The 24,397-nt window shown below is 43.0% G+C and overlaps 2 protein-coding genes across 2 annotated transcripts in view; one reads left to right on the top strand and one right to left on the bottom strand.

Moving 5' to 3' along the window:
* afap1l2 (actin filament associated protein 1-like 2) overlaps positions 1-24,397 on the top strand; it is a 50,786-nt gene that overhangs the window by 10,567 nt on the left and 15,822 nt on the right. Inside the window, exons 3-5 of the mRNA XM_034193471.1 lie at positions 3,011-3,076; positions 8,415-8,506; positions 23,364-23,475. Coding sequence (XP_034049362.1) covers positions 3,011-3,076; positions 8,415-8,506; positions 23,364-23,475 — 270 coding nt within the window. The remainder of the gene's footprint in view (positions 1-3,010; positions 3,077-8,414; positions 8,507-23,363; positions 23,476-24,397) is intronic.
* On the bottom strand, positions 10,289-12,638 carry LOC117530788 (kelch repeat and BTB domain-containing protein 13). The gene has a single exon (XM_034193717.1). The coding sequence runs from the start codon at positions 12,311-12,313 to the stop codon at positions 10,796-10,798; it is 1,518 nt and encodes a 505-aa protein (XP_034049608.1). The 5' UTR covers positions 12,314-12,638; the 3' UTR covers positions 10,289-10,795.

Raw genomic sequence — 24,397 nt, 5'->3', positions numbered from 1 at the left:
TGCTCCCCAGCTCAGTCGCCAAGTGTTGGAGTTCACTCCGGTGAACAAGAGGGTCGCGTCCCTACGCCTTCAGGTCGGGGACAGGTCTCTCACCATTGTCTCGGCCTATGGGCCGAGCAGCAGTGCAGAATACCCGACCTTCCTGGAGTCCCTGGGAGGGGTACTAGATAGCGCTCCGACTGGGGACTCCATTGTTCTCCTGGGGGATTTCAACGCCCACGTGGGCGGCGACAGTGAGACCTGGAGGGGGGTGATCGGGAAGCACGGCCTCCCCAATGTGAACCCGAGTGGTGTTCAGTTGTTGGACTTCTGTGCTAGTCACAGTTTGTCCATCACGAACACCATGTTCGAGCACAAGGGTGTCCATAAGTGCACGTGGCACCAGGACACCCTGAGCCGGAGGTCGATGATCGACTTTGTAGTCGTATCATCTGACCTTCGGCCATGTGTCTCGGACACTTGAGTGAAGAGAGGGGCAGAGCTGTCGACTGATCACCACCTGGTGGTGAGTTGGATCCACTGGGAGGGTAGGAAGCCAGTCAGACCTGGCAGGCCCAAACGAATCGTGAAGGTCTGCTGGGAATGACTGGCGGAACCCTCTGTCAGCGAGGTCTTCAACTCCCACCTCCGGGAGAGCTTCTCCCAGATCCCGGGGGAGGTTGGAGACATGGAGTCCGAGTGGACCATGTTCTCCACCTCCATTGTCGATGCGGCTGCTCGTAGCTGTGGTCGCAAGGTCTCTGGTGCCTGTCGCGGCGGCAATCCCCGAACCCGGTGGTGGACACCGGAAGTAAGGGATGCCGTCAAGCTGAAGAAGGAGTCCTACTTATCTTTGTTGGTAGGTGGGACCCCAGAGGCAGCTGACAGGTACCGGCAGGCCAAGCGTGCCGCAGCTCGTGCGGTCGCAGAAGCAAAAACACGGGTCTGGGAGGAGTTCGGGGAGGCTATGGAGGAAGACTATCGGTCGGCCTCGAAGAGATTCTGGCAAACCGTCCGACGCCTCAGGAGGCGGAAGCAGCTCTACACCAGCACTGTTTACGGTGCGGGTGGAGAGCTGTTGACCCTGACTTGGGATGTTGTCGAGCGGTGGAAGGAGTACTTCGAGGATCTCCTCAATCCCATCATCACGTCTTCCGAAGAGGAAGCAGAGACTGGGGACTCAGAGGCGGACTCATCCATTACCCAGGCCGAAGTCACCGAGGTGGTTAGAAAGCTCCTCGGTGGCAAGGCTCCTGGGGTGGATGAAATCCGTCCTGAGTACCTTAAGTCTCTGGATGTTGTGGGGCTGTCTTGGCTGACACGCCTCCGCAACATCGCGTGGCGATCAGGGACAGTGCCTCTGGATTGGCAGACCGGGGTGGTGGTCCCTCTGTTTAAGAAGGGGGACCGGAGGGTGTGTTCCAACTATAGGGGGATCACACTCCTCAGCCTCCCCGGTAAGGTCTATTCCAGAGTACTGGAGAGGAGAATTCGACCGATGGTCGAACCTCGGATTCAGGAGGAGCAGTGTGGTTTTCGTCCTGGTCGCGGCACACTGGACCAGCTCTACACGCTCCATCGGGTGCTCGAGGGTTCATGGGAGTTTGCCCAACCAGTCCACATGTGTTTTGTGGATCTGGAGAAGGCATTCGACCGTGTCCCTCAGCGCACCCTGTGGGGAGTGCTCTGGATAGTCCTTTGCTAAGGGCTATCCGGTCCCTGTACGACTGCAGCAGGAGAATGGTTCGCATTGCCGGTTGTAAGTCAAACCTGTTTCCAGTGCACGTTGGCCTCTGCCAGGGCTGCCCTTTGTCACCGGTTCTGTTCATTATTTTATGGACAGAATTTCTAGGCGCAGCCAGGGTGTAGAGGGGGTCTGGTTTGGGAACCACAGAATCTCGTCTCTGCTGTTTGCGGACGATGTGGTTCTGTTGGCTTCGTCAATCAGGACCTTCAGCGTGCACTGGGGCGGTTTGCAGCCGAGTGTGAAGCGTCCGGGATGAAAATCAGCACCTCCAAATCCGAGGCCATGGTTCTCGACTGGAAAAAGGTGCTTTGCCCTCTTCAGGTCAGTGGAGTGTCCTTGCCTCAAGTGGAGGAGTTTAAGTATCTCGGGGTCTTGTTCACGAGTGAGGGACGGATGGAGTGTGAGATCGATAGACGGATCGGTGCAGCATCTGCAGTGATGCAGTCGCTGTATCGGACCGTTGTGGTGAAGAGAGAGCTGAGTAGGGGGGCAAAGCTCTCGATTTACCGATTGATCTACGTTCCGATCCTCACCTATGGTCATGAGATTTGGCTCATGACCGAAAGAACGAGATCGCGAGTACAAGCAGCCGAGATGAGTTTCCTCCAAAGGGTGGCTGGGTGCTCCCTTAGAGATAGGGGGAGGAGCTCGGTCACTCGGGAGGAGCTCGGAGTCGAGCCGCTGCTCCTCCACGTCGAAAGGAGTCAGTTGAGGTGGCTTTTCTGGATGCCCCCTGGACGCCTCGCTGGAGAGGTGTTCCGGGCACGTCCCACTGGGAGGAGGCCCCGGGGAAGACCCAGGACACGCTGGAGGGACTACATCTCTCGGCTGGCTTGGGAACGCCTTGGGGTTCCCCCGGAGGAGCTGGGGGAGGTGTGTGTGGATCGGGAGGTCTGGGCGGCTTTGCTTGAGCTGCTGCCCCCGCGACCCGACTCCGGATAAAGCGGAAGAAAATGGATGGATGGATGGATAGTCACCAAGAGATGGTTAAATTTGGGAGTAGACTGATCAAAGGTCAAGGAAAACGTGGCGTTTAAAACCTTCTTTTGTATATCTCAGCAACCAAGAAGCCTAGATGGATGATCTGAAGCATACACTTGATGAGCAAAATATTTGTGATTGATTGGTATGAGTGACATCACAATGAAGTCATACATAACCAAAAACACCATTACAGATATATCTATATATACTTGTACCTTTATATCATGGTGTGCAGAGAGCGTGCAGGGTAGGCAGCAGCCCTCTGATGCCTTCCATTTACTGTCTGTTGTCTGTGTACAGGTGGTGATGAAGAGTACATCTACATGAACAAAGTTATTGTTATTGGAAAGGACAAAGATGACAAAGGTGAGTTTCAGAATCCACTTGTACCTCGTAAACGTGAAAATGATCAGGCTGCTTGTGTCTTCTGGTATTCTCTGTGACAACATTCTGGTTAATATGTGGGGGGGGGGGGGGGGGGGAAAGCTCCCACAAACACACACACACCCCCACTCCCCCCTCCCACCCCATTTCCTGTCTGTTTCTTTATAACTCCTCAACATGTGAGCCTGACCTGTTTTGTTTGGACAGTGATGAAGAATGCGGTTTTCAGCGAGGACCAGTTTGAACCCTCATATTTTCAGTAACGCCACAAGTTCCTTACACACACAGAGGCTGCAGGAAACGTGAACGCTGAGGTGCGACGGTCAGCTTCTCAAGCGCATATGACGGTTTTCAATGTCAGATCGAGGTCAAGAGAACGACACTGTTGACAAAAGGTTTTCAGGTTGTTGGACATGTTGCTAATAAATCAGAGCTGTGTTTAGGTCCAGACGATGGGAGCAGGGTAACATTGGAACTGGTATAGTCCATGAGCCACTCGTCAGTTTTGACCAAATCGGTACCATTAAAGGGGAATAAACAACACTTTGAATCCAGCCTCAGTGTATCATGGTCTACACAAAAAATGTATGATAACCATCCCAGGGTGGTAGCTCTAGCCAGGTAGGGGTCAATGAAGAATTATACAGAGGTCAAACTTTAAAAATGCTCTAATCATACTGAAAACTATATCACATTACTTGTCTGATCATAGCGATTCCAAAAAGGTATAGTTTGGACTATCTGTGATGGAATGGTCTGGAGTTATGGGGTAAAAACAGCAAAAATGGTGACAAAGGTCAATTTCAGTTTGTATGGGGGTCAAAAGTTAAAGTTGCTAAAATTCAGTAAAAAATTATGCAAATTATTGTTTGGGTTAATAGGGTTCTAATAAGGAATAGTCTGCACAATTTGTCATGCTTAGTTATCATGTTACAGGGCAATATACGAGGTCTGTGATGAAAAAAGCGGTCCTTTTTATTTTTTTCAAAAAATAAATGGATTTGATTCATATGTTTTTACGTCAGACAAGCTTGAACCCTCGTGCGCATGAGTGAGTTTTTTCACGCGTGTCGGTGACGTCATCCGCCTGTGGGCAGGCCTTGAGTGAGGAGTGCTCCACCCCGCCCGTCGGAATCTCTTTGTCTGAATAGCCGCTGCAGATGGCGCGCGTTGCTTTATCAACATTTTTTCTGGACCTGTGAGGGATATCTGAGTGGACACTATTCGAGAAATTAAGCTGGTTTTCGGTGAAAAGTTTAACGGCTGATGAGAGATTAATGGGTGTTTCTGTCGCTGTAAGGACTTCCCACGGAGCGGGACGTCGCGCAGCGCTTCCAGGCGCCGTCGTCGGCCTGTTTCGACCTGAAAACATCCTAATTTAAGGCTTAATTCACCCAGGACGTCGTGAGAGAACAGAGAAGATTCAGAAGAGGCCGGCATGAGGACTTTATGCGGACATTCCACGGTTTAAGGACATTTTGTAATGAAAGACGTGCGCGCAAATTCGCAGAGTCGTTTCCGTGACGACTCGGCGAATCTGTGTGTGCCGCGACAGGAAAAACACCTCCGTGTTGAAAACCATTTGTAAAATTCAGGCGGCTTTTGATGGCTTTCAACAAGTGAGTAACTGAGAAATTGTTTAACAGCTTGGGCATGTTCCAACTTGCCCATTAAGGTTTCCAACGGAGGTTTTTCCTGTCGCGACCCCCGCGGTCGGGTCCGGCCCGACATGTGACTCTGCCCGCACGTTCTTTCATTACAAAATGTCCGTTAACAATGGAATGTCCGAATAAACTCCTCATGCCGACTTCTGAAAGTTCTCTGTTCTCTGACGACTTACTGGGTCAACAGAGCCTGAAATGTGGAAGTTTTCAACTTGAAACGGCGAGACGCTGCTGCCTCGAAGCGCAGATCGCTTACGGCGACACTACCAGACCAAAATCTTTCATCAGCCGTTAAAATTTTTACCGAAAACCAGCTGAATTTATTGAATGGTGTCCGCTCAGTTGTGCCTTACAGTTTTTGAAAAAATTTTGATCAAACAAAGCAGCAGTCTCTGAGCCATTCCTAAACAATGAAAAAAACGACGAGAGGGTGGGCGACTCCTCACTCAAAGACTGCCCACAGGCGAATGACGTAACCGACAGGCGTGAAAAAACTCTCGCATGCCCACGAGGGTTCAAGCATGTCTGATGTAATCACACATGATTCAAATCCATATGGTTTTTGAAAAAAAATAATAAGGTCGGATACTTTTATCACAGACCTCGTATGTCACATGTCATAGAATCCAATAGATGTTAAACTTGTTTGATCTTTACTTTGGAGACCAAACATTCAACACAGTCAAAACTATTGCATTTATTAATCCTATTATTTCAACCAATAATTTGCATCATTTTGTACCGAAATTGGAGCAACTTTAACTTTTGACCCCTGTACAAACTGAATTTGACCTTTGTCACCATTTTTGCTGTTTTTACCCCATAACTCCAAAACATTTCATCACAGATAGTCCAAACTATATATTTTTGGAATTGTTATTGTTATGTTATGATATATTTTTCAACATGATTGGAGCATTTTTAAAGTTTGACCTCTGTGTAATTCTTCACTGACCCCTACCTGGCTACAGCTACCACCATGGGACGGTTATCATACATTTTTGTGTAGGCCATGATACACTGAGGCTGGATTCAAAGTGTTGTTTATTCCCCTTAAGTGGTACCAAAAACCTGCTTGGCTCATGAACTAAGTAATGATCTTGTGTGTGACCAGACTGTTCATTTAAATCACTGCTTTACTCTGTTTGTGAAGGTTGTAACAGAGTTACAGAGTTTTTTTTCTTTTTCTGAATTCCTTTCTCAATTTTAAAAGGTGTTTTCATACTAAATGGTAATTCTTTTAAATGGCCACTTTTTTCGAAGTCAGACATCTGCAGATATTTACTGTATTTTAATTCAATTTTAAAGCTGAAAATGTGTTTTCATTTTAATTGTTTGAAATATTGTTCATGATTTAATTGAATAATCTTGATGTAAAGTACTTTGAACTGAATTTTTGCATGAAATCTACACAAGGTTTATTATTATTATTATTATTATTGTTGTTGTATTGGCCTGAATATATGACAGTGTTTTATAATTGGAAATAATCTCAAAAATATTATATGGGATCATCTTATAATCACAGACTCTAATTTTACATCAGAGTTTCATCTCACAAGGTGCATTTATTCATACTGTTGTCAACAAATGTATTTTCTTATTAAGAAACTAGATTTAGTCTTTAGAAAGCCCCCCCCCCCCCCCAACTATTTCCGTGGAGGGCGGACTAGACTTTCACATGTCATACATCTGCAAAGCTAGGCAGAGCCAAATACACACCAAATACACTCTGTGTGCTCTTATTAGCATTATTTTCAGATATAAGCATTTTCTAATAACAACACTTGGTCAAATAATATTTAATCTTCATTAAGTATTTTTTCCAAAAATAGGCCTCGAGGTCTTAAAATCATGGACTACACTTTTATGTGTCATACGTCCACAATGGTAGTTCTTGCCAAATACGCTTTCAATCTACTTATATTAGCTTTGTTGTCAAATAATAGCATTTTCTTTTCAAGAAACAGGATTTGGACTTAAGAAAAATTTTTCAGAAAGAATTTTTTCCAAAAACATCTCTTGAAAAAGAAGGGTTGCCATCACGGACTTGAATGTTACATGACATACATGTGCAATGGTAGGTGATGCCAAATACCCAACAAATACTCTTCCAATGTGCTTTTGTTAACTTTGCTGTCAAATAATTGCTTTTTCTTTTTGAGAAACAAGATTTGCTCTTCAGAAATCTTTTTTTTTTCATAGATATGTCTTGAAAAGAGGGAGTCTTATATTTGGGCCAATACTGTTGTGATGGGTATATATGTTCCCTATGTGCAGCTTCTAACTGTAATTGTGATTCAGTTCATCATGTTGCCCACCCTCACAATCTGTCAAAATTGCTTTAAACCTCTGACAAATGCTGAGGGATACTTTGCTGAACCAGAAGATGTCCCAAATTTCCCAGCAAGTTTTTCTGTGAATCATTTTGCAAATCATTCTCATCCATTTTTCGTGCCAAAACTAAATCCTTATAGAGTGCCCTCCAAAGGTATTGCACCAGTGGAGGAGCAGAGAAGGATTTTCTTTCACCAAAACATCAAATCTAGGCTTGCATCTCAGATGTACCTTTTGGCAAATTGTAGCTGAACCATCGTGTCTTCTTTTTAAGAAAATCCTCCTCTGTACCACTTCATCATGAAGCTGTATAAATGGGAATTCAAAATGCAAAACATGCACTATGCACAATTTGTCCAGTCACAGCCACAGAAGCTTGCTGGGTTGTCTTGGTGGCTTTCCTCACTCTTCTCCTCGCACAGTCACTCAGTTTTTTGAACTGTCTACTTCACACAGATTTATCACAGGGTGCCAGGGTGTATTTCTTCATAATTGATACAAATAAAGTCCAAGACACATTCAGTGACTTGGAAATGTTCATGTATCCATCCCCTGACTTGTCTGATGAAAACTGGCAATAAAACTGATTATTTACAGGTATTATACCAAAGGGACCCATTACTTATGCAACCATCATCTTAGCTTTTATATTTTTAATTCATTTACGAGTATATTGAGTTATAGAGATTTACTATGACTGAGTTTAGGGAAGATAATTTTAGAAATTTTGATGTAAGCATGATTTACTTTTTGTGTTTGAAATGCCATAAACAAATTTAAATGTGTGAAATACCAAGGAGCCCAATACTTTTGTAGGGTACTGTATTTCCGACCTGCGTCAGAAATACAGTACCCTACAGTACCTGTCCAAAGAAAAACTACATTGAAGCTTGATGACTGAACATTACAGCGCTGTAGCGCTGCCCATCATTAGTAAACAGATCAAGTTACTAAAACCCGTAATTTTTATTCTCATATACAAACCCTTTTTGTCAGTCATGATGTTGTATTGTGGTATTGTGTGGTATGCATAATTGGATTGTTGCTACAGCACTGTACAAATACGTCCCCTAGATTCGAGTTATGTGGTCAATGTAATAGTACAATGAAGGGTCTTGTGCCCTCAGTTACCCTTAGGGGTGTTGGGATACACTCATATTTAGAGTAGACATCTGGAAATGGCATTGCATAAAAATAGAGAAAATTCTGACTTGCATGATGAATTTGTTCTTTCGTTTATCCTGAATTCCTATTCATGGGAGTGTAAATTTAAGGTTCTGTTGTCTGCTAACATCCTCCGCTTTGTTTGTATGACCCAGATGACAGATCAGACGCGCTGGTCAATGGAAAAGCAACAAAACATGCCCCCGTCCCACAGAAGAGTCTTCCTGAGCTGCCGCCGCCAAGAATAGTAAGTTTGACCCCATCAGATTGGACTAACACACGAGTTGGCGAATTGGCTTTTTTGAGCTAATGCCAGTGTGGTCCGAATGCTAATAGCGTAACTGTTAAATTTATAGTACATGGGAAAATTCATCTCATTAGAACGATAAGTCCACAAAATGTCAAATTCCAGCTTTGATTCCAGTTGACAGTATTTTGGATTCTTGTTACAGTACAAACATTAAGCACACCAACATAATGTGGACTAGAAACACGGGTTACAGTGAACCCCATCGTTTTTTATTATTATTATTATTATTATGCTAATCAATACAATCACTGACCAAACAAGCCAGATGCATTCCCCACAATCCTTGAAGTGGCTGGCCTGAGGCTACTTGAAATTTATCCTCCCACAGAAACAGGTATTTAAGCACTCGTGGGAGTTATGGACTGAGGAAATGAATATGCAGGAATTTGCATGAGAGAGTCATGGTGTTTCGGTTCAACTGTGACTTCTGGATTCTGGGTGTAAAGGGGATTATTAACATGTAAAATGAGAGGATGAGATCCCAGTCACACCAGAGATTTTGGCAATGCAAGTTTTATCAGTGTAATCTAGTTTAATCTCCGATACTGGTTCTGGTTTTGCTGTGGTCACGGTCTGGTCATTATTATATACAACCAGATAGGCTTTATAAAGTTACAAAAAAAAAAGCTGCATGTAACTTCAGTCATACCTTGCCTCTAATTTCCATCATGCATGTGATGATACGATTAGTCCTTGCAATCAGAACAGACATGTCAAGGTGGCAAACAGATCGTATATCATACAGGATACCGTTCTACCACGATTCAAAAAAGTGCAAAAATGGGATGAAACGGCTTAATCTGGCTTGCCTTCTAACAAACTGACTTATAAAGTGCAGACCTGGCAACTGGCTGGCTTATAAAGTGCAGACCTGGCAACTGGCTGGTTTATAAAGTGCAGACCTGACAACTCCTCTGAAAAGGAAAGAAAGGGGCTGTGCCCTTGAGCTGCTCAACATTGAACAAAAACCGCAACAAACGCAGCTTCTGCTTCAAATTTTTACCCAGATCTAGCGCAACAAGTTTCAAGCCATAGTCACTACCAATACCCTGTTTAAAGAAGTCCAAACATAATTAAAGCCGTTAAGACTGCAAATAGTTACCACGTACCATCAATGATTCTGAGAACCAGGATGAAATTTTCAAATGGTTCAAAAACTGGATCCTGATTTCAAATCTGGTGCCAATGATGGCTGTAACTACTATGTATACCAAGTTCATTCAAGATTTACAAAGATGGATCAAGAAGTTACTATGATGCTTCAAAGCATGTCCCGATTTGCTATTCAGGATTAAATGGGAAGGAACGGCGCTCTGTGGAATAGCCCCATTAAATAAGGAAAACAAACTTGTTTTTCTATTCACGTTAACCAAAATTTAATCATCTTATCCTCATCATCTTACCCTGCAACAAGGCTACACGTCTAGGCATCAGACAAGTTCTCACTCCATGAAATTACCAGGTAGCTACAAGGCTTTTGCAAAAGCCTAGGACTGAATACAGTTTCACAAGTACTAAGTTCAATTTATGGTAAAATAACTCACTGGGGTGACACTGGCATTACCCAAGGAACACATAATATCCCAACACATCATGAGCTTGCAAACCAGTTCCTGTTCAAGCTAGCTAAATGCTAACCAGCCAAATTAGCTGACTTGGCAGCCCACTGAAGTTGCTATGCTAAGCTAGCTGGATAGCTAACTTGCTCAGTTGGTACTAGAACAGTTACTTCAAAGTCTACTATCAAATTGTGTCTCATAAATGACTTCAAACTGAATTGATCTGTTTTGTGAACATTTCAAACTATACCAGGATTTTTATGAAATGGATTATTCTTATATATGTACAACTAGCTATTTTAGCTGCTCCAATTACCAACATTTGCTTTGGTTGCTTCAAAGATCAACAGTATAAAAATGTGATTAAATGCAAACTCTATCGCCAAGGTTCACAAAAGTTAGCGTTATTATATAAGCAAATGAAAACTCAAAGCCTAAAATAAACTAAAGTAGTGACTGTTGCTAATCAGAACGATGCTTCTGGTCAGCAGAAGTGTATTTACTTCTGTGTGTTTCGTATGTGTAGCGCATGTGAAAGTGAAAGCATCATCTCTGAAAAACATCTTTGTGAGTACAGATTAGACAGTACGACTGTGTTTCAGTTCTCCCTGCAGTCTACTTCCCCCACCATATGACCATGACACTGGTTTTCATTCATGTAGACATGTCATGGTTGTGATTCAGCCTCCTCAAATTTGAAAGACATGTCTGGCGAAGCCATTTCTTCTTCCTTCCCTTCTGCATTCAGCTGTGGGACAACTGGTCCCGTCTTGGGAAGCCTGAGTAAACACGTCCATAGTGATCCACTCTTTGGGAATCCCTTCATCTGTCGTCTAGGTTTCCATCCATCTCTCGTGATGGTATATTCAAGTGTTAGCATATGTTTAACTGTAAATGCAGAATCCCCCCTTATCATAGCAGTGAACAGCGACCCCTTGCTGTTTATATAGTGTCCTGAAATAGCGGTCCACTGGCCTGTCGTAATATTGTAGCAGTCCATTAGGCAACGAAGGAAGTCGTCGCAAGGTCCGTTACGCATCACATACAAATTGTCCCTATGGGCAACCATATAGTGGCCGTAGCTTTGATGTCTGAGCATAGTGGTTGTAAGTTTCCACTCATTGTTCACCGGTATGTACTCGTAGATATCTGTGGTATCTGGAGACTTCCAGAAGCAAATGAACATCCGCCGCCTTGCAACAGCGGATGCGGCGGACGCTACAGGTCTTGGTGCATGTTGAATGAATGTCCACTCACCCTTCTCAATGTTGTAACTCTCTGCTGTAGAAATTATGTTTTTTTTGTACTCGCCTCCTACTGCGTAGAGTCGACCCTCCAACCCCAGGAGGGTGAAATCGCATCTTGGTTGCTGGGGACCAGGAAGAGAAGTCCAGACCCCCGATTCAGGGTCGTAGCAGAAGCTGCTATCTACAGTTTCTTTACTATAACTGTAAACTCCCCCGACGATGTACAACCGATTGTCAACCACTGCCACTCCAGCCATGGAGGTGCTACAGAGAGTGGGGAGGTTTGTCAGAAATTTCCAATCACCCTCATTTTCGTCGAGGTAGCAAACAACCCTGAAGGAGTCATCCAGTATTTCCATTGAGGGAGAATGGGTGCCTATAGCGATATACGCAGCAGGGGATAATGACTGAGCGTATTCTAGCAGTTCTTCGGGTAGTGAACTCTCCGCACTTTCTTTCAAGTTATCAAAATCATCACAAAGGAAAAGAGCGGCATTGTGGAACAATGAATGCACGCCAAAGATGGAAGCTGCATGGTAAAGCAACAGGCAGTTGTCCATGTCAATGATGTCACACAGATGTTTGACCAAAAGTGATACCTGAAGGAAAGCAGCGCACTCTACAGCGTCTACCAGTTCGTCTGGGTCGCTGATGGTGGGCGTCTCTCCCCTCCACACAGAAAGAGCGATTAGGAAACCCCTGGCATGCACGCCACCCTTCAGATAAACCTCATCCTGGTTACTTTCCATCATTCCTGAGTGAAAGAGAGCACGGAAGTAGTCGCTGTACTTTGCTAGCTCGGCCCGTTCCACAGTGAAAGAGCACTCCTCCACCTTCACTCTCACACAGCCCGCTTGGTTCTCTCTGTCCTCTAGATCAAGGGTCGCATTCCCTGCACAAATATCCTGTCTTGGTCGCGGGCCTGCAGGCGCTTCCATGATCTCAGCTCGGTTTTCTTCCTAAAACATCCAGTTAAGTGACAATGCAGAAACAAGTGTGTGACTTGAGCACAGATTAGCCACATTTTTCCCAGAAATGGACGGTAAATAAAGGTTTGGGAGGGTTCCATTGCGTCCTGTCTGCATGGTCTGAAAATAGAGTTGTTCTATAGATAGCAGCTGTGCCTCTTGCAAGTGATAGGGTTGAAAGGAAAACTGTTGACATCCTCAGTACGCGTAATGTGGCGGTGAGCAACTGGTGATTATCATAACCACAATATGATTGGTTAGTATTTGCTGAATTATTCATGATTATGCCAACTACCAGTATTACCTCTTAAATACAAGCCGTAACTACCAGGGCACTCATTAAAGTGAATTCCTCTGTCAGTGCCCAAGATACACCATGTCAATATGGTTAAAGCCTTTAAAATGTTCTGGATATACTTATTTCTGCAAAAGTGATCAAAAAAATTTAATGGAAACCAAATTATTATTATTTATTATTATTGTTATTATTTTTAGGCTGATTCATTCCTAAAACACGCCCCCCAAAAACATTGTTTAATATTTGCCTCAAACAATATTAGCATTTATTAATATGCCCTAATTTGGAATGGAACAGCCCCTAAAATGTAAAGTATTTTGGAGTATCTGTCATATATATCACAAGAATTCAAGAAAAAATAATTCGGAATAATCTGGCAAAAGTATTCAGTCACAGTCTAGCCTAAACAATATAGGTTAAATGTCTTATTGTTTGACTTATAAGTCCCTTCTGAATATAAGTTGTAGGGTTTCCTATACTAGTAAACTAACCCCAACATATAGTCTGGAATATACAGCAATTTTTCTGTGACTTCACTTTAAAATGTCAAAGTGTTTATTCCAGACCGGGTGTTGTGCCAAATTTGTCTTGTTTGTCATATTAGCACAAAATTTTCATCAAGTGTTGTGAAAACTTTCAGGCTTCCCAAAAAGGCTTCATGAGTTGAAGTGTCATATTAACATAATTTCTGTTTAGACCATTTAGATTTCTGACAAACCAATCAAATCCCGTCACAATCATTTTTATATAATACAGACCAAATACATTTTCATCAGCCATCAGACTGTACAAATCCTCACTCAGGGGGAGGAGTAACAGGAAGACAGGGGACGGGAAGGAGAGGAACAGTAGTAGTCAGTAAACCAGTAGCGAGCGGTATTTCTGGTATTTATATTTGTGTATTTATATTTACAAACTGCTTTTTTTACTTTCACTTTTGATACTGTGTGTGCTTCTTACCCTGTGTGCTGCTATACAATGCTGCTGGAACCTCAATTTTCTTGAGGGAGTCTTTAACAAAGTTCTGCCTTATTTAATCTTATTTTTATTCACAATTTATGTATATTAAAATGGTAACTTTTCATTAGTAGCATATGGATAAAAAGACGTTGTACAACAACATAAGACTAGTGGTTTGGGGGAAGTGGGATTGGTGACAGGTTCGTTCATCCAGGGCGGATTCGGCTCCCTAAAGCCTGTCCATTGCGACAGGTCTGTTGTGACTTATGTCACAAGGGTCACAGAGGTCACAACAGTTTACATGTGAACTCATACAACATTATTCTGACAATGTACCATTGGCAAATTGAAGTTGGAGCAACACTGGCATCACGTTGATTGACGTCAAAATGTAATATAACCAAAAAAAAAAAAAAACATTTTGGTCGTGACCTAATTTCAACTACATCACAAGGGTCATAGGGGTCACAGAGTGCTCATGTGTATGCCAAGATTTCATCCACAGTGCATGAAAGCGATAAGACGAAGCATTGATGATTTTTTTTTTTTGCAGCGAAAACATGGATATACAGATGCAACCCATTTAAGAATGACTAAAACATGAAGGATTTACTCTGAGAGGTCAACATGTTCCCAGCACAGTCATGGAAAAATAAATAACGTACATACAAACCCTGTGTCATGTGAATTTTTAAAGGGGACGAACGTGACATTTACTGCCCCTCTTCGTCCTCATTTTGATGTTTTTTGTTCCATGTAACTAAAAAAACTGGCGTGTTTGAAGAACTGGCTCGATAGCGACGTCTCAGAGAGCGTTCCTGAATCTGGCCTTTCAGACCTGATTGTTTATATCGCTGTTTTCTGCCGCGACCTCCCAGCAGATACACTCTGTATGTGTGCTTTCGTTGCGCGGGATTCTTGGCATGGGAACTGGGGATTTTCCATGTAACTGACTGTTCGTTTCGGGGCTCTTTTTTTTTTGCCCACTCTTTACTCAAAGCCCCTCCGCCACACCCCTATCCCTCCTCCGCCACCCCCTCCGCTCACTTTGTTATTTATGCCTCGACTCCTCGATCCGTCGCTTTGAGCCCATGTTGCTGTGGTGAGGCTGTTTATTTGAAGTCACTGGGTTAAAGTGATTATGGGGAGAGGTGGAGACGATAAATATTCTGCTGATACCCCTCGAACATAAAAACCACTTATAAAAAAAAAAAAAAAAAACACACCGACAGGTCGGATTTTGTGGAATGTTTCTGCTCTTTTGTGTTTGCCTGAAAAACAGGCATATGTAGGATTTTGGAGGTGAGCGAGTGAGTGAAAGGTGGAGCGTCAGACTCTGGAAAAGAGAGATAAGTGTGGGTGGGTGGTGCAGGGGGCTGCTGGTGCGGTTCTGAAATGCCTCATTCTTCGTTTTAATTAATAACACATGCTTTAACTGCTGGAGGGTTTTTTGTGTGTGTGTTCCACTGAGGAGCACTTAACATTCGTGTTTGTGTGCACATGTGTTTGCTGTGCTTTGCAAACATTTGTTTTCTAACTTCCAACATCACTTTTGATGGTCAAGTCCGGTGCCACCGACCGAACGGTCCCCCCTAAAAAAAATCGATGCGCCCTGCCTTCACTGCGCATCGTCATGAGCCGCGGTTCACCGATTATCACCTCGTTTCTGCTTCAAACTGCACTCCAGTTATCATTTATCTCAGTGACAGATATCTGAAGCTTTTGGACAACAATCATTTCAACATAAATTCAGCATTATTTCATCATAAAAGGCGCAGGAAGCGATCAGAGCGCCGTGGCTACACGAGCTGCTAGCTGATGCGTTCACTGCGCGTTGGTCATTTCAAAGTGTCGCCTCGTTTCTGCTTAAAACCGACTTTAGAATGATTTAAGAGGTTTTACCTTTATCATCTGATGGTTAATAATCCCATGAATCCATTTGATCGCTTTATCTTATCATCTTATCAATTTTATTTATATAGCGCCAAATCACAACAAACAGTTGCCCCAAGGCTCTTTATATTGTAAGGCAAGGCCATACAATAATTACGTAAAAACCCCAACGGTCAAAACTTTAGGTGAAGAGAGTCCATCTCAGAGCTCCAAAATGACGCATGTGCAGTGGAGGGCGGACCAGTTTTTAGGGACGGACCATTTGGTCTATGACACCGGCTATCAGACATCTGTAAAGGCATCTGTAAATGGTAAATGGACTGCATTTATATAGCGCTTTTCCATCTGCATCAGACGCTCAAAGCACTTTACAATGATGCCTCACATTCACCCATTCCCATACACACTGGCGTCAGGGTGCTGCCATGCAAGGTGCTCACTACACACTGGGAGCAACTAGGGGATTAAGGACTTTGTCCAAGGGCCCTTAGTGATTTTCCGGTCAAGCTGGGATTTTAACCGAAGATCCTCTGGTCTCAGGCACAACGCTTAACCACTAGACCATCACATCACCTCCAGTAAAAGTGAACGAGAGAGTCCCTTATCTCTGCAGTGAAAATCGTGTCTCTGCGTCCTCGGTCTTTGAGATCGAGATACGCCTGGGAAGAGCCTATGGAGTCAGTCCGGCAGTTGTGAGACTTGGATGCTCCTCAGTGACCTAAGGCGACAACTAGATGTCTTTGGTGTTAGAACTCTTCAGAGAACCTTTGGGAACTGGGAGAAATCCAACGGAACACCTACATTTCTTCTGGCTGTAGCAGATAGATGGCTACTTTCCAATAGACTGACTGTCTGCTTGGGCGGTTGCCATGCAGTACCCCAAACAGGTCCATAGTGTGGTGGACGCAACGATGCACATCACCCACACGTGCTCTAAGACCTGACCTGACACAGCTCTTAGGTTTTTGACGGCTCACTCTCGGGAATGTTCAAATAATCGTCTTCATCATTCATTAAAAGTGCAAAATGCAACATTTTGACCTTCATTGTACAGTTGGACAGTAATTGTAATCGCTAAATGACTTTTTTGGGGGGAAATAGGGGCCCTCTCCACCAAAGCCAAGCGTCTCGTAGCAGAAAACTAGCCTTGCAACTTTAGGAACACCAACCCGGTGTCCTTTGAACCACAGTCTCGGGTCTCACGAGAAACACAAACTGCTTTACTGCACTCCAACAACACATACACACCCCTATCAATGCACCGGCGATCCAGCAGCTATAAGAACAAGCCAACAATGACTATTTCTTACATGTTCATCAACATGGCAAAGCCCTCGAAAAGCAAAGAACACAGCTGTCGCAGGAAGCAAGGAAGAGAAAAAGAGCGTGTGACCGCGCGAGGTGTCACGCATAGCGGGTGAGAGCCTCAGTCAGGCTCTCACCCACTAGCGAGAACTGAAAAATAAAGGAGTGTGCAAAACGGATGCAGCCCTGCTGTTCTCGCTGCTGCACTTGTAAGTATATTGAAATAAACTCGATTCTCTATGTATTTCTGTGTGTTGTCGCTTTCTTGACATGGCTCCACGGATTGCGTTCGCCAGTGCCATTGAAAACAAATACACATGGAGAGAGGGATGTTGGGCTTGCAGTGAATTTTTATGACAGTTTTGCTACATATGCACTCCAAGCTGTAGGGGGAGCTCTGTAGAGAAGAATGCGACCAAAAAAAACAGACAAAACAGCGGGAAACTGACAGGAGTTGCATCAAGCCTCATTAAACAAGAGCAATCCGAGATTTCTGATGTCCGCCAATCTGGATATGGATCACCTCCAAACTTCAGTGGAGTCTTCCATGCCCTAATATCTATTTGTGATGCAAATTTGGTGTGAATCCATGAGTTAATTTTGACGTAATCCTTCAAAGCCTATATAAGTTGAAATCTTGATCCAGAATACGGATCCTGATCATCTCCAAAATTTAATGGGTTCTTCCGTGGCCAAATATCTATCTGTGGTGAAAATTTCATCAGAATCCTTGCAGTAGTTTTGACATAATCCTGCTAACAGTCAGACAAATAAATAAATAAGCGTCTATGATTTTATTACATCCTTGGCGGATGTAATAATACAGCCGGTACCTTAGTGGCATACAGAGTTGTACTACCAATATATAGACCTAGACCTGGACAAGACATTTCATCTGCATTGTTCCAGTCCACCAAGCTGTAAACGGGCACCAACCATTGCTGGCGTAGTAACCTGTATCAGACTGGAGTCCCGTCATAGACTCTCAACCACTTCACATTGCACATTTGTTTCATGTGGAAATGTCAAACATCTGCCAGCATTGGCTCGATTAATTTCAGTAAATATAACCACTTCCATGCTGATAATTGACTTATCATTGGAGTTTGACTGATGCACACTACTCACCCAGCATCCTAGTCCCGGCCTCACTGCTGTGTCCAGGTTAGCTCAGAAAATATACCCCAAACACCTCCCAATCAAAACTGTCTCTAGTCATTTGTTGGTGCTTCATTTAAAATAGTCACTCAAATTCTCAATCTGGGCTGGTGTGGTGGCCAGTCAGTTAGTGCACTTGGCAGAAGGTTCCTGGTTCAAGACCACTCTTGCTCATTCTCCCTCAGGAAAGGCAGCCGGCATAAAACCTGCGCTAAATCAACATTGGAGATCCAGAGTTTATAAAGGAGAGAAGCCAAAGAAACTTACTTGTTCAAATTTTCTATCTGATTTGAGGTCTGAACATTTTTAAAGCACTATATTTAAGTGATTTTAACCTACATTAACCACAGGGTGAGCAGTTCTTTCTGCAATCTACCCCACCCATCCTTCTTCCACTTACTGGTATGTAGGCTAATCTCTCTCTCTCTCTCTCTCTCTCTCTCTCTCTCTCTCTCTCTCTCTCTCTCTCTCTCTCTCTCTCTCTCTCTCTCTCTCTCAGACACACATAGTTGTCCCTCTGACTGTTTGTGACTCATGACATCACTTATTGTGATAGCTGAGTGCATCATCTGCTATGTGTTAGGGAAATGTGGCTGTTCTGACATGATGGGAAAGGAGCTCATAAACAGGGAATTCCTCTTTACTGGGAACTGACAGCCCACATCAGGACCGATTCTGTCATAATTCTCTGTAAATTTATATGCATCACTAACTGTCGCCGTAGTAATTTATAATCTGGCACAATCATCATTATGCCTATGGCAACATAGTTTTTTTCTACCTTCTGGGGTGAGTCGGTTGGTGGGTGGTAGTGGGGGGGGTAATGTCTATCTGTGCTCCTTTTGGTTTGTTTAACTGATGTTGAGAAACACTTCGAACACCAAATTTGCCCCAAAATTTATCGAACGTTTGTATTGAGAGCTACTGGTTCATGTGTGTGAATGTGATTATAATTTGCATTTGTATAAACAATATCATCCCAGAAATAATTTACAAAAAAAAAAAATAAAAAAAAAAATAAATTTCATTATGTCCAATTTTATTTAACAATTCTGTTTTTATTTAACCCCATAAATATTTGGAAAGTAATAATATTTTTGTTATTTGAGCTCACTAGTTGCACCATTAGAGGCACAGAGAAAGGTGCTGATTTAAAAACTTGCCCTTTAGTGTTATAGTGCTGGACATGAGTCTTGATACCACTTTTTGAATGTCCGTCTTGTCTGGGACTCAACTATATTTTTACTTGGTCTTGTCTTGGTCTCAGACAGAGGACTATGGATTTTATTTCAAATTTGGTCAACACCACAACCCTGCCTTGGTCTTGACTTGGTCTCAACTCCTCAAGGTCTTGGTCTTGTCTCTGTCTCTCCCTGCCTTGGTCTTTGCTTTTTCAGTCTCTCCCTGCCTTGGTCTTGATTTAGTCTCACCTTCTCCTCAAAGCCTTGGTTGCCTTGATCTCAATACACTGTAGTCTTGGTCTTGACTTGGTCTCATTTTAGGTAGTCCATGGATTTCATTTTAAATCCTGTCAAGCCCACAACCATGCGTTGGTCTCAACTCTCCAAAGCCTTGGTTATCTTAGTCTTGATACACTGTAGTCTTGAGCTTGACTTAGTCTGAACTCCTCAAAGTCTTGGTCTATTACCTCTGTCACACCGTGCCTTGGACTTGGTCTCTTGTGTCTGTCTCATCCTGCCTTGTAGTGCAGCAGCTAAGAATATTTAGAGCAAAATCCTGCAAATGGTGATACAAGCATCAAATTCGACACACACACACACACAAAAAATGACTAGCCACTTGAATTTTCAATATGCAGCCAGGGAGGGAATTACACAGGGGCCAAAATTAAAAATACTTCAGTCAAATTGAAAAAAAATGATGCAAATTATTAGTTAATGGGGTGTTAAAAAGGAATAGTTTGGACCGTGTATCATGCTTAGTTATCATGTTACAGGGTAACATATGTCACATGTCATATAATCCAATGGACGTTGACCTTGTTTGACCTTTACTTTGGAGACCAAGCACTCAACACAGTCAAAACTATTCCATTTATTTAGCCTATTTGCTCAACCAATAATTTGCATCACTTTTTACCAAAATTGAAGGAACTTTAACTTTTGACCCCTGTACAAACTGAAAATGACCTTTGTCACCATTTTTGTTGTTTTTACCCCATAACTCCAGAACATTCAGTCATAGATAGTCCAAACTATACCTTTTTGGAATCATTATGATCAGACAAATAATGTAGTGTAGTTTTCAATTTGATTGGAGCATTTTTAATTTTGACCCCTGTGTAATTCTTCAATTGACCCCTCCCTGGCCGCCTACTGAAAATTCAAGTGGCTAGTTGTTTTTTTTTTCTAAGTAGTAATGTCTAAGGAGTAGTTGTGCCGACTTTGGTGCTTGTATCACCATTTGCAGGATTGTTTCAGTTATCGGCTGCACTGTTGGTCTTGGTCTCTGTCTCACCCTGCCTTGGTCTTGGCCTTGAGTTGTTCTCAACTCTCCAAAGCCTTGGTTGTCTTCCTCTCAATACACTGTAGTGCTGCAAACTCAAACCAAAATTGGTATTAAAAATGATCTTTTATTTTCTGACTTTTTAAGTCTGGTCATCTACTGTCCCTTAAAAAGGAGAAGACATTTAAAAAGGACTGCTGTAACTCCTGGTCCATTCTGTTGATATGAAAGTAAACTGACTAAAAGTCAGCTGTTAATACATAATGTCTGTATCAATGTCATAATAAATAGACCTGAGTGTAAATTCTGTATTGTACGGTCAGAAAAATTGTATGCAATAGATACAATGTGCCCTCACTGAGAAAAGCAAATACACAAATTAACTTCAGTGAAAACACATCTTTAAAATGTTTTATGAATCACAAATGTAGTTTGAATGAATGTAGCCATTTAACATGATAAAGATGTTCTGACTAAAGCATTCCAGCAGACAAACTGAGAGTTTGGTGGTTTCCAGAGGTTTGGGAGGAGACAAAAAGCCTGTTATTACCACACAGGAGATGAGAAGGACACAAGCGAAAGCAGACTGCCGACTGATTTCAGGAAAACCATCGGGTGGACATGCACACGCACACTGGGTGAGGAATTCCCTCCTTAATGTTGAGCCGACAGCTGACTTAGCAAAACGCTGATCCTGAGAAGAGGCTGCATGTTCAAATCTTCCGAATAATTACTAATAATCAATGATGGATGCCTGGTCGCCTTTATAGATCTACATCACCACCAGAAGACCACGTCACCCTGTTAGCACCTAGCATAGCCTCACAGACGTACCATCCTTGCATACACTTAAATTAAAACAGTTGCTGGGACTTCCTGTATGCTGAAATTTAAGTATTGAACTCCTCCATCTGCTGTATAATTTGCTGCACTTGAAGCCCAGTGTCGCCGACCGAATGGTCCCCCTAAAAATCGGTCCCCCCGATGACGCGGTTTACAGATTATCACCTCATTTCTGCTTCAAACTGCACTCCAGTCATCATCTATCTCAGCGACAGACATCTGAAGCTTTTGTACAACAATCATTTCCACATAAATTTAGCATTATTTCATCATAAAAGGTGGCAGAAGTGATCAGAGCGCCACGGCTAAACGAGCTGCTAACTGATGCTTTCACTGCTCGTCGGACATTTCAAAGCGTCACGGAATTTTGCCTCATTTCTGCTTAAAACTGACTTTAGAATGAATTAAGAGGTTTTACCTTTATCATCTGATGGTTAATGATTTGATTGCTTTAGGTGAAGAGACTCCATCTCAGATGTGCTGCTGCGGTCCAAAATGACGCATGCACAGATGCAAAAGCCGGACAGATTTTTAGGGACGGACCGTTCGGTCTGCTACACCGGCACTGATTAGCTACTCTGCAAGATTAACGGGCTTGACTTTGGGTTGTGTTTCTTTGCAGCCTATGCTGCTTTTTGTAACGTGTTTGATTTGGGTCATTGGGGCTGCTCTGTGGGGAAATCCTGAGAATTTGCCAGACCCCCAATAAATTCCTGGACATCATAGCTGACCTATATACAGGTACTATAAGTGCTACCCAGAGTAGAGGCAACATTTCTGACTTCTTCCCAGAAAATTCTGGCATTCATCATGGATGTGTTCTAGGTCCTACTCTATTCAGTGCTTACGTGGTCTGGGTGTTGGGTAGGGTTGTACAGCCCATTGACTTACATGCTTTTTTTTGGCAAGGAAAGGTTTACTGACACTGGTGTGATCTTTGCAAAATCAACAAATTCCCTGATTTCAGCACTTGAGAATGTGAGTGTCTGGGTGTGCAATTGTCCAGAATCAATGACTTCCTGGACTCAGCCATCTGGACTGTATTTGTGTAGGGTCAATGTGTCTAATTTCAAAGAATCACTTGTTACTCTGGCACTTTGGCTTTTTAATTCAAGAGACATAAATACCTTACTTACTCGTCTGACTGTATGGTTGTGCGCCCTGGATGCAAACCGGCAATGAAAGGTGATGATTGGACATCTTTTGTAGTAGATTCTTGAGTAGGGTTGGAATGACTTTGTGTCAAACAAACACTTACTTAGGGAGACTCAGGTGGGGTATAGTACTTAAACTGTGACAGAACATCAACTATGACACTATGTGACCATGTAGCACACTTCCCTGGGCGTGATCCAGTGCACGTACCTCAGTATGGACTAGCCTAGCAACTGGAAAAGGCCAAGATGAACATGCATCACCTGGCTGCTGCAGATAGATGGCTACTTTTGGGAGATGGGAAATGACCCCACATCTGCCTGAGTGGTTGCCAACCAGCAACAGTTGCCAACCAGAACAGTTGTGTAATTTGGTAGATGCAGTGACCCACACATTAGAAAGCTTGTACAGGAAAGGATGGAACAGCAGGACACACAACATCAATCTGTACCAAGGACCAGTCGCATACAAATCACAGTGACGAAGGGTTACAGTCGAAGTCAATCAATGTCAGAATTATGTATTTTCTTTAAAAACAATCTTGTTATTGAACATTGAACTTGAGATTCTGACTTAATCTGATGAAAATGCTTAAGATGATGACATTTAATATGTTTTTTTGAGGAAACATCGAAAAGTCCATACAGCTGGCTAACATTTCAACATTTTCTGCTTTTTTGCAGCTTATAAAAGAAATTGAATGTTTATTTAAAACATTGTGCGATGCTTCTTAATGCCTGCAGTACAGCTGACACATGTGTCTGCAAAGCAATAAACTCTTAAGTGTGTCTGAGAGAATGAGTCCCCCACATCCAACGGGCTACAAGCGCCACTGAAAAGATCTGTGATAACATCTTCTGATGTTTTAACCTTCACAACCATTTGATTCTCACACTTATCTTTGTATTTTCCTTTACTTTCCTCCATTGTAATATCTGTCAGGGTTTGGCGGGTCGGGAGCCGTTCTCTTTGCCTGCAGTTCCACCAAGAGTCAGCATAGACTCTTCTGAGGGTTACTACGAAGAGGCGCAGCCTTATGAAGAAACTATAAATGGTGAGACATCACAGTTACATTTCTCCTTCCCGTAACTAAGCTTAGACATATGTCACAATTTGATACACAAGGAACGTAGACTCTTACAGTAGATAGGGTGCTTTCTGACATTTATAGTAGGGAAATACGTTCAACAAACTGTCCTCTATCTCTGATAACATTCCTGAACAAGGTGTTGTCAGTCCTCCAAGGTTAGCCAGATTTTTATCAGAAATTTGCCTTCTACAGCAGTAATGTCCAAAAAATGCATGGAAGCCTCAGTATTGCTAATTCACCTAGCATGACACATGGTCCAATACCATTTTCCTTTTTTGTCAACCCGCTGTTCCTATTGCACAGAATCTTATGCTGATGTATGAACTCAGGAAGACTCAGAAATCAAGGCATGTTCAAGGCTGCTCCTGGAGTTGGCTTCGCCTGCCTTCAGGAAACTATTGCCATGATTTGTGTTGTTAGAAAAACTAGTTGAAAATTAACCAACATATTTTGACATCACTTCCTGAAGAACTTGAGTCTGACCTGGCATCATAAGAAGTTGGGACACTAATATGTAGACCTAGGTTAGATTCCAGGTCACACTACCTCTGTGGGTACTTGCACAAGACATTTTGTCTGTATTGTCCCAGGTAACCAGCCTATATAAGGGTACCAGTCTTAGATGGGGATATAACCTGTGATGGACTTGTGTCCTGTCCAAGGGAAGTAGTAGACTCTTATTGGCTTCATACTACAGAATTTGGGTATAACCACAAGTGCCAGTGGTCCTCAAGACCTATGAAGGACCTACTGGTCCTCTATTGTTACTTTGGAAGAACATGTGCCTGACTTGGAAGTGTCACCAGTAAAATTTGGGTTTGATATGCAGAAACAGAACAGAGCCAAAAAAAAAATAAAATAACAGTACAGTATAACCACTCATGAT

This window comes from Thalassophryne amazonica, chromosome 18 (genome assembly GCF_902500255.1).
Source record: "Thalassophryne amazonica chromosome 18, fThaAma1.1, whole genome shotgun sequence".
Classification (NCBI taxonomy): Eukaryota; Metazoa; Chordata; class Actinopteri; order Batrachoidiformes; family Batrachoididae; genus Thalassophryne; species Thalassophryne amazonica.
The sequence above is the reverse complement of the archived record's forward strand: the minus strand, read 5'-3'. Positions and strand labels throughout refer to the sequence as shown.

What these genes read in the sequence shown, in the direction of transcription:
- LOC117530788 (XM_034193717.1), bottom strand. Translation starts at nt 12,313, where the DNA reads ATGGAAGCGCCTGCAGGCCCGCGACCAAGACAGGATATTTGTGCAGGG.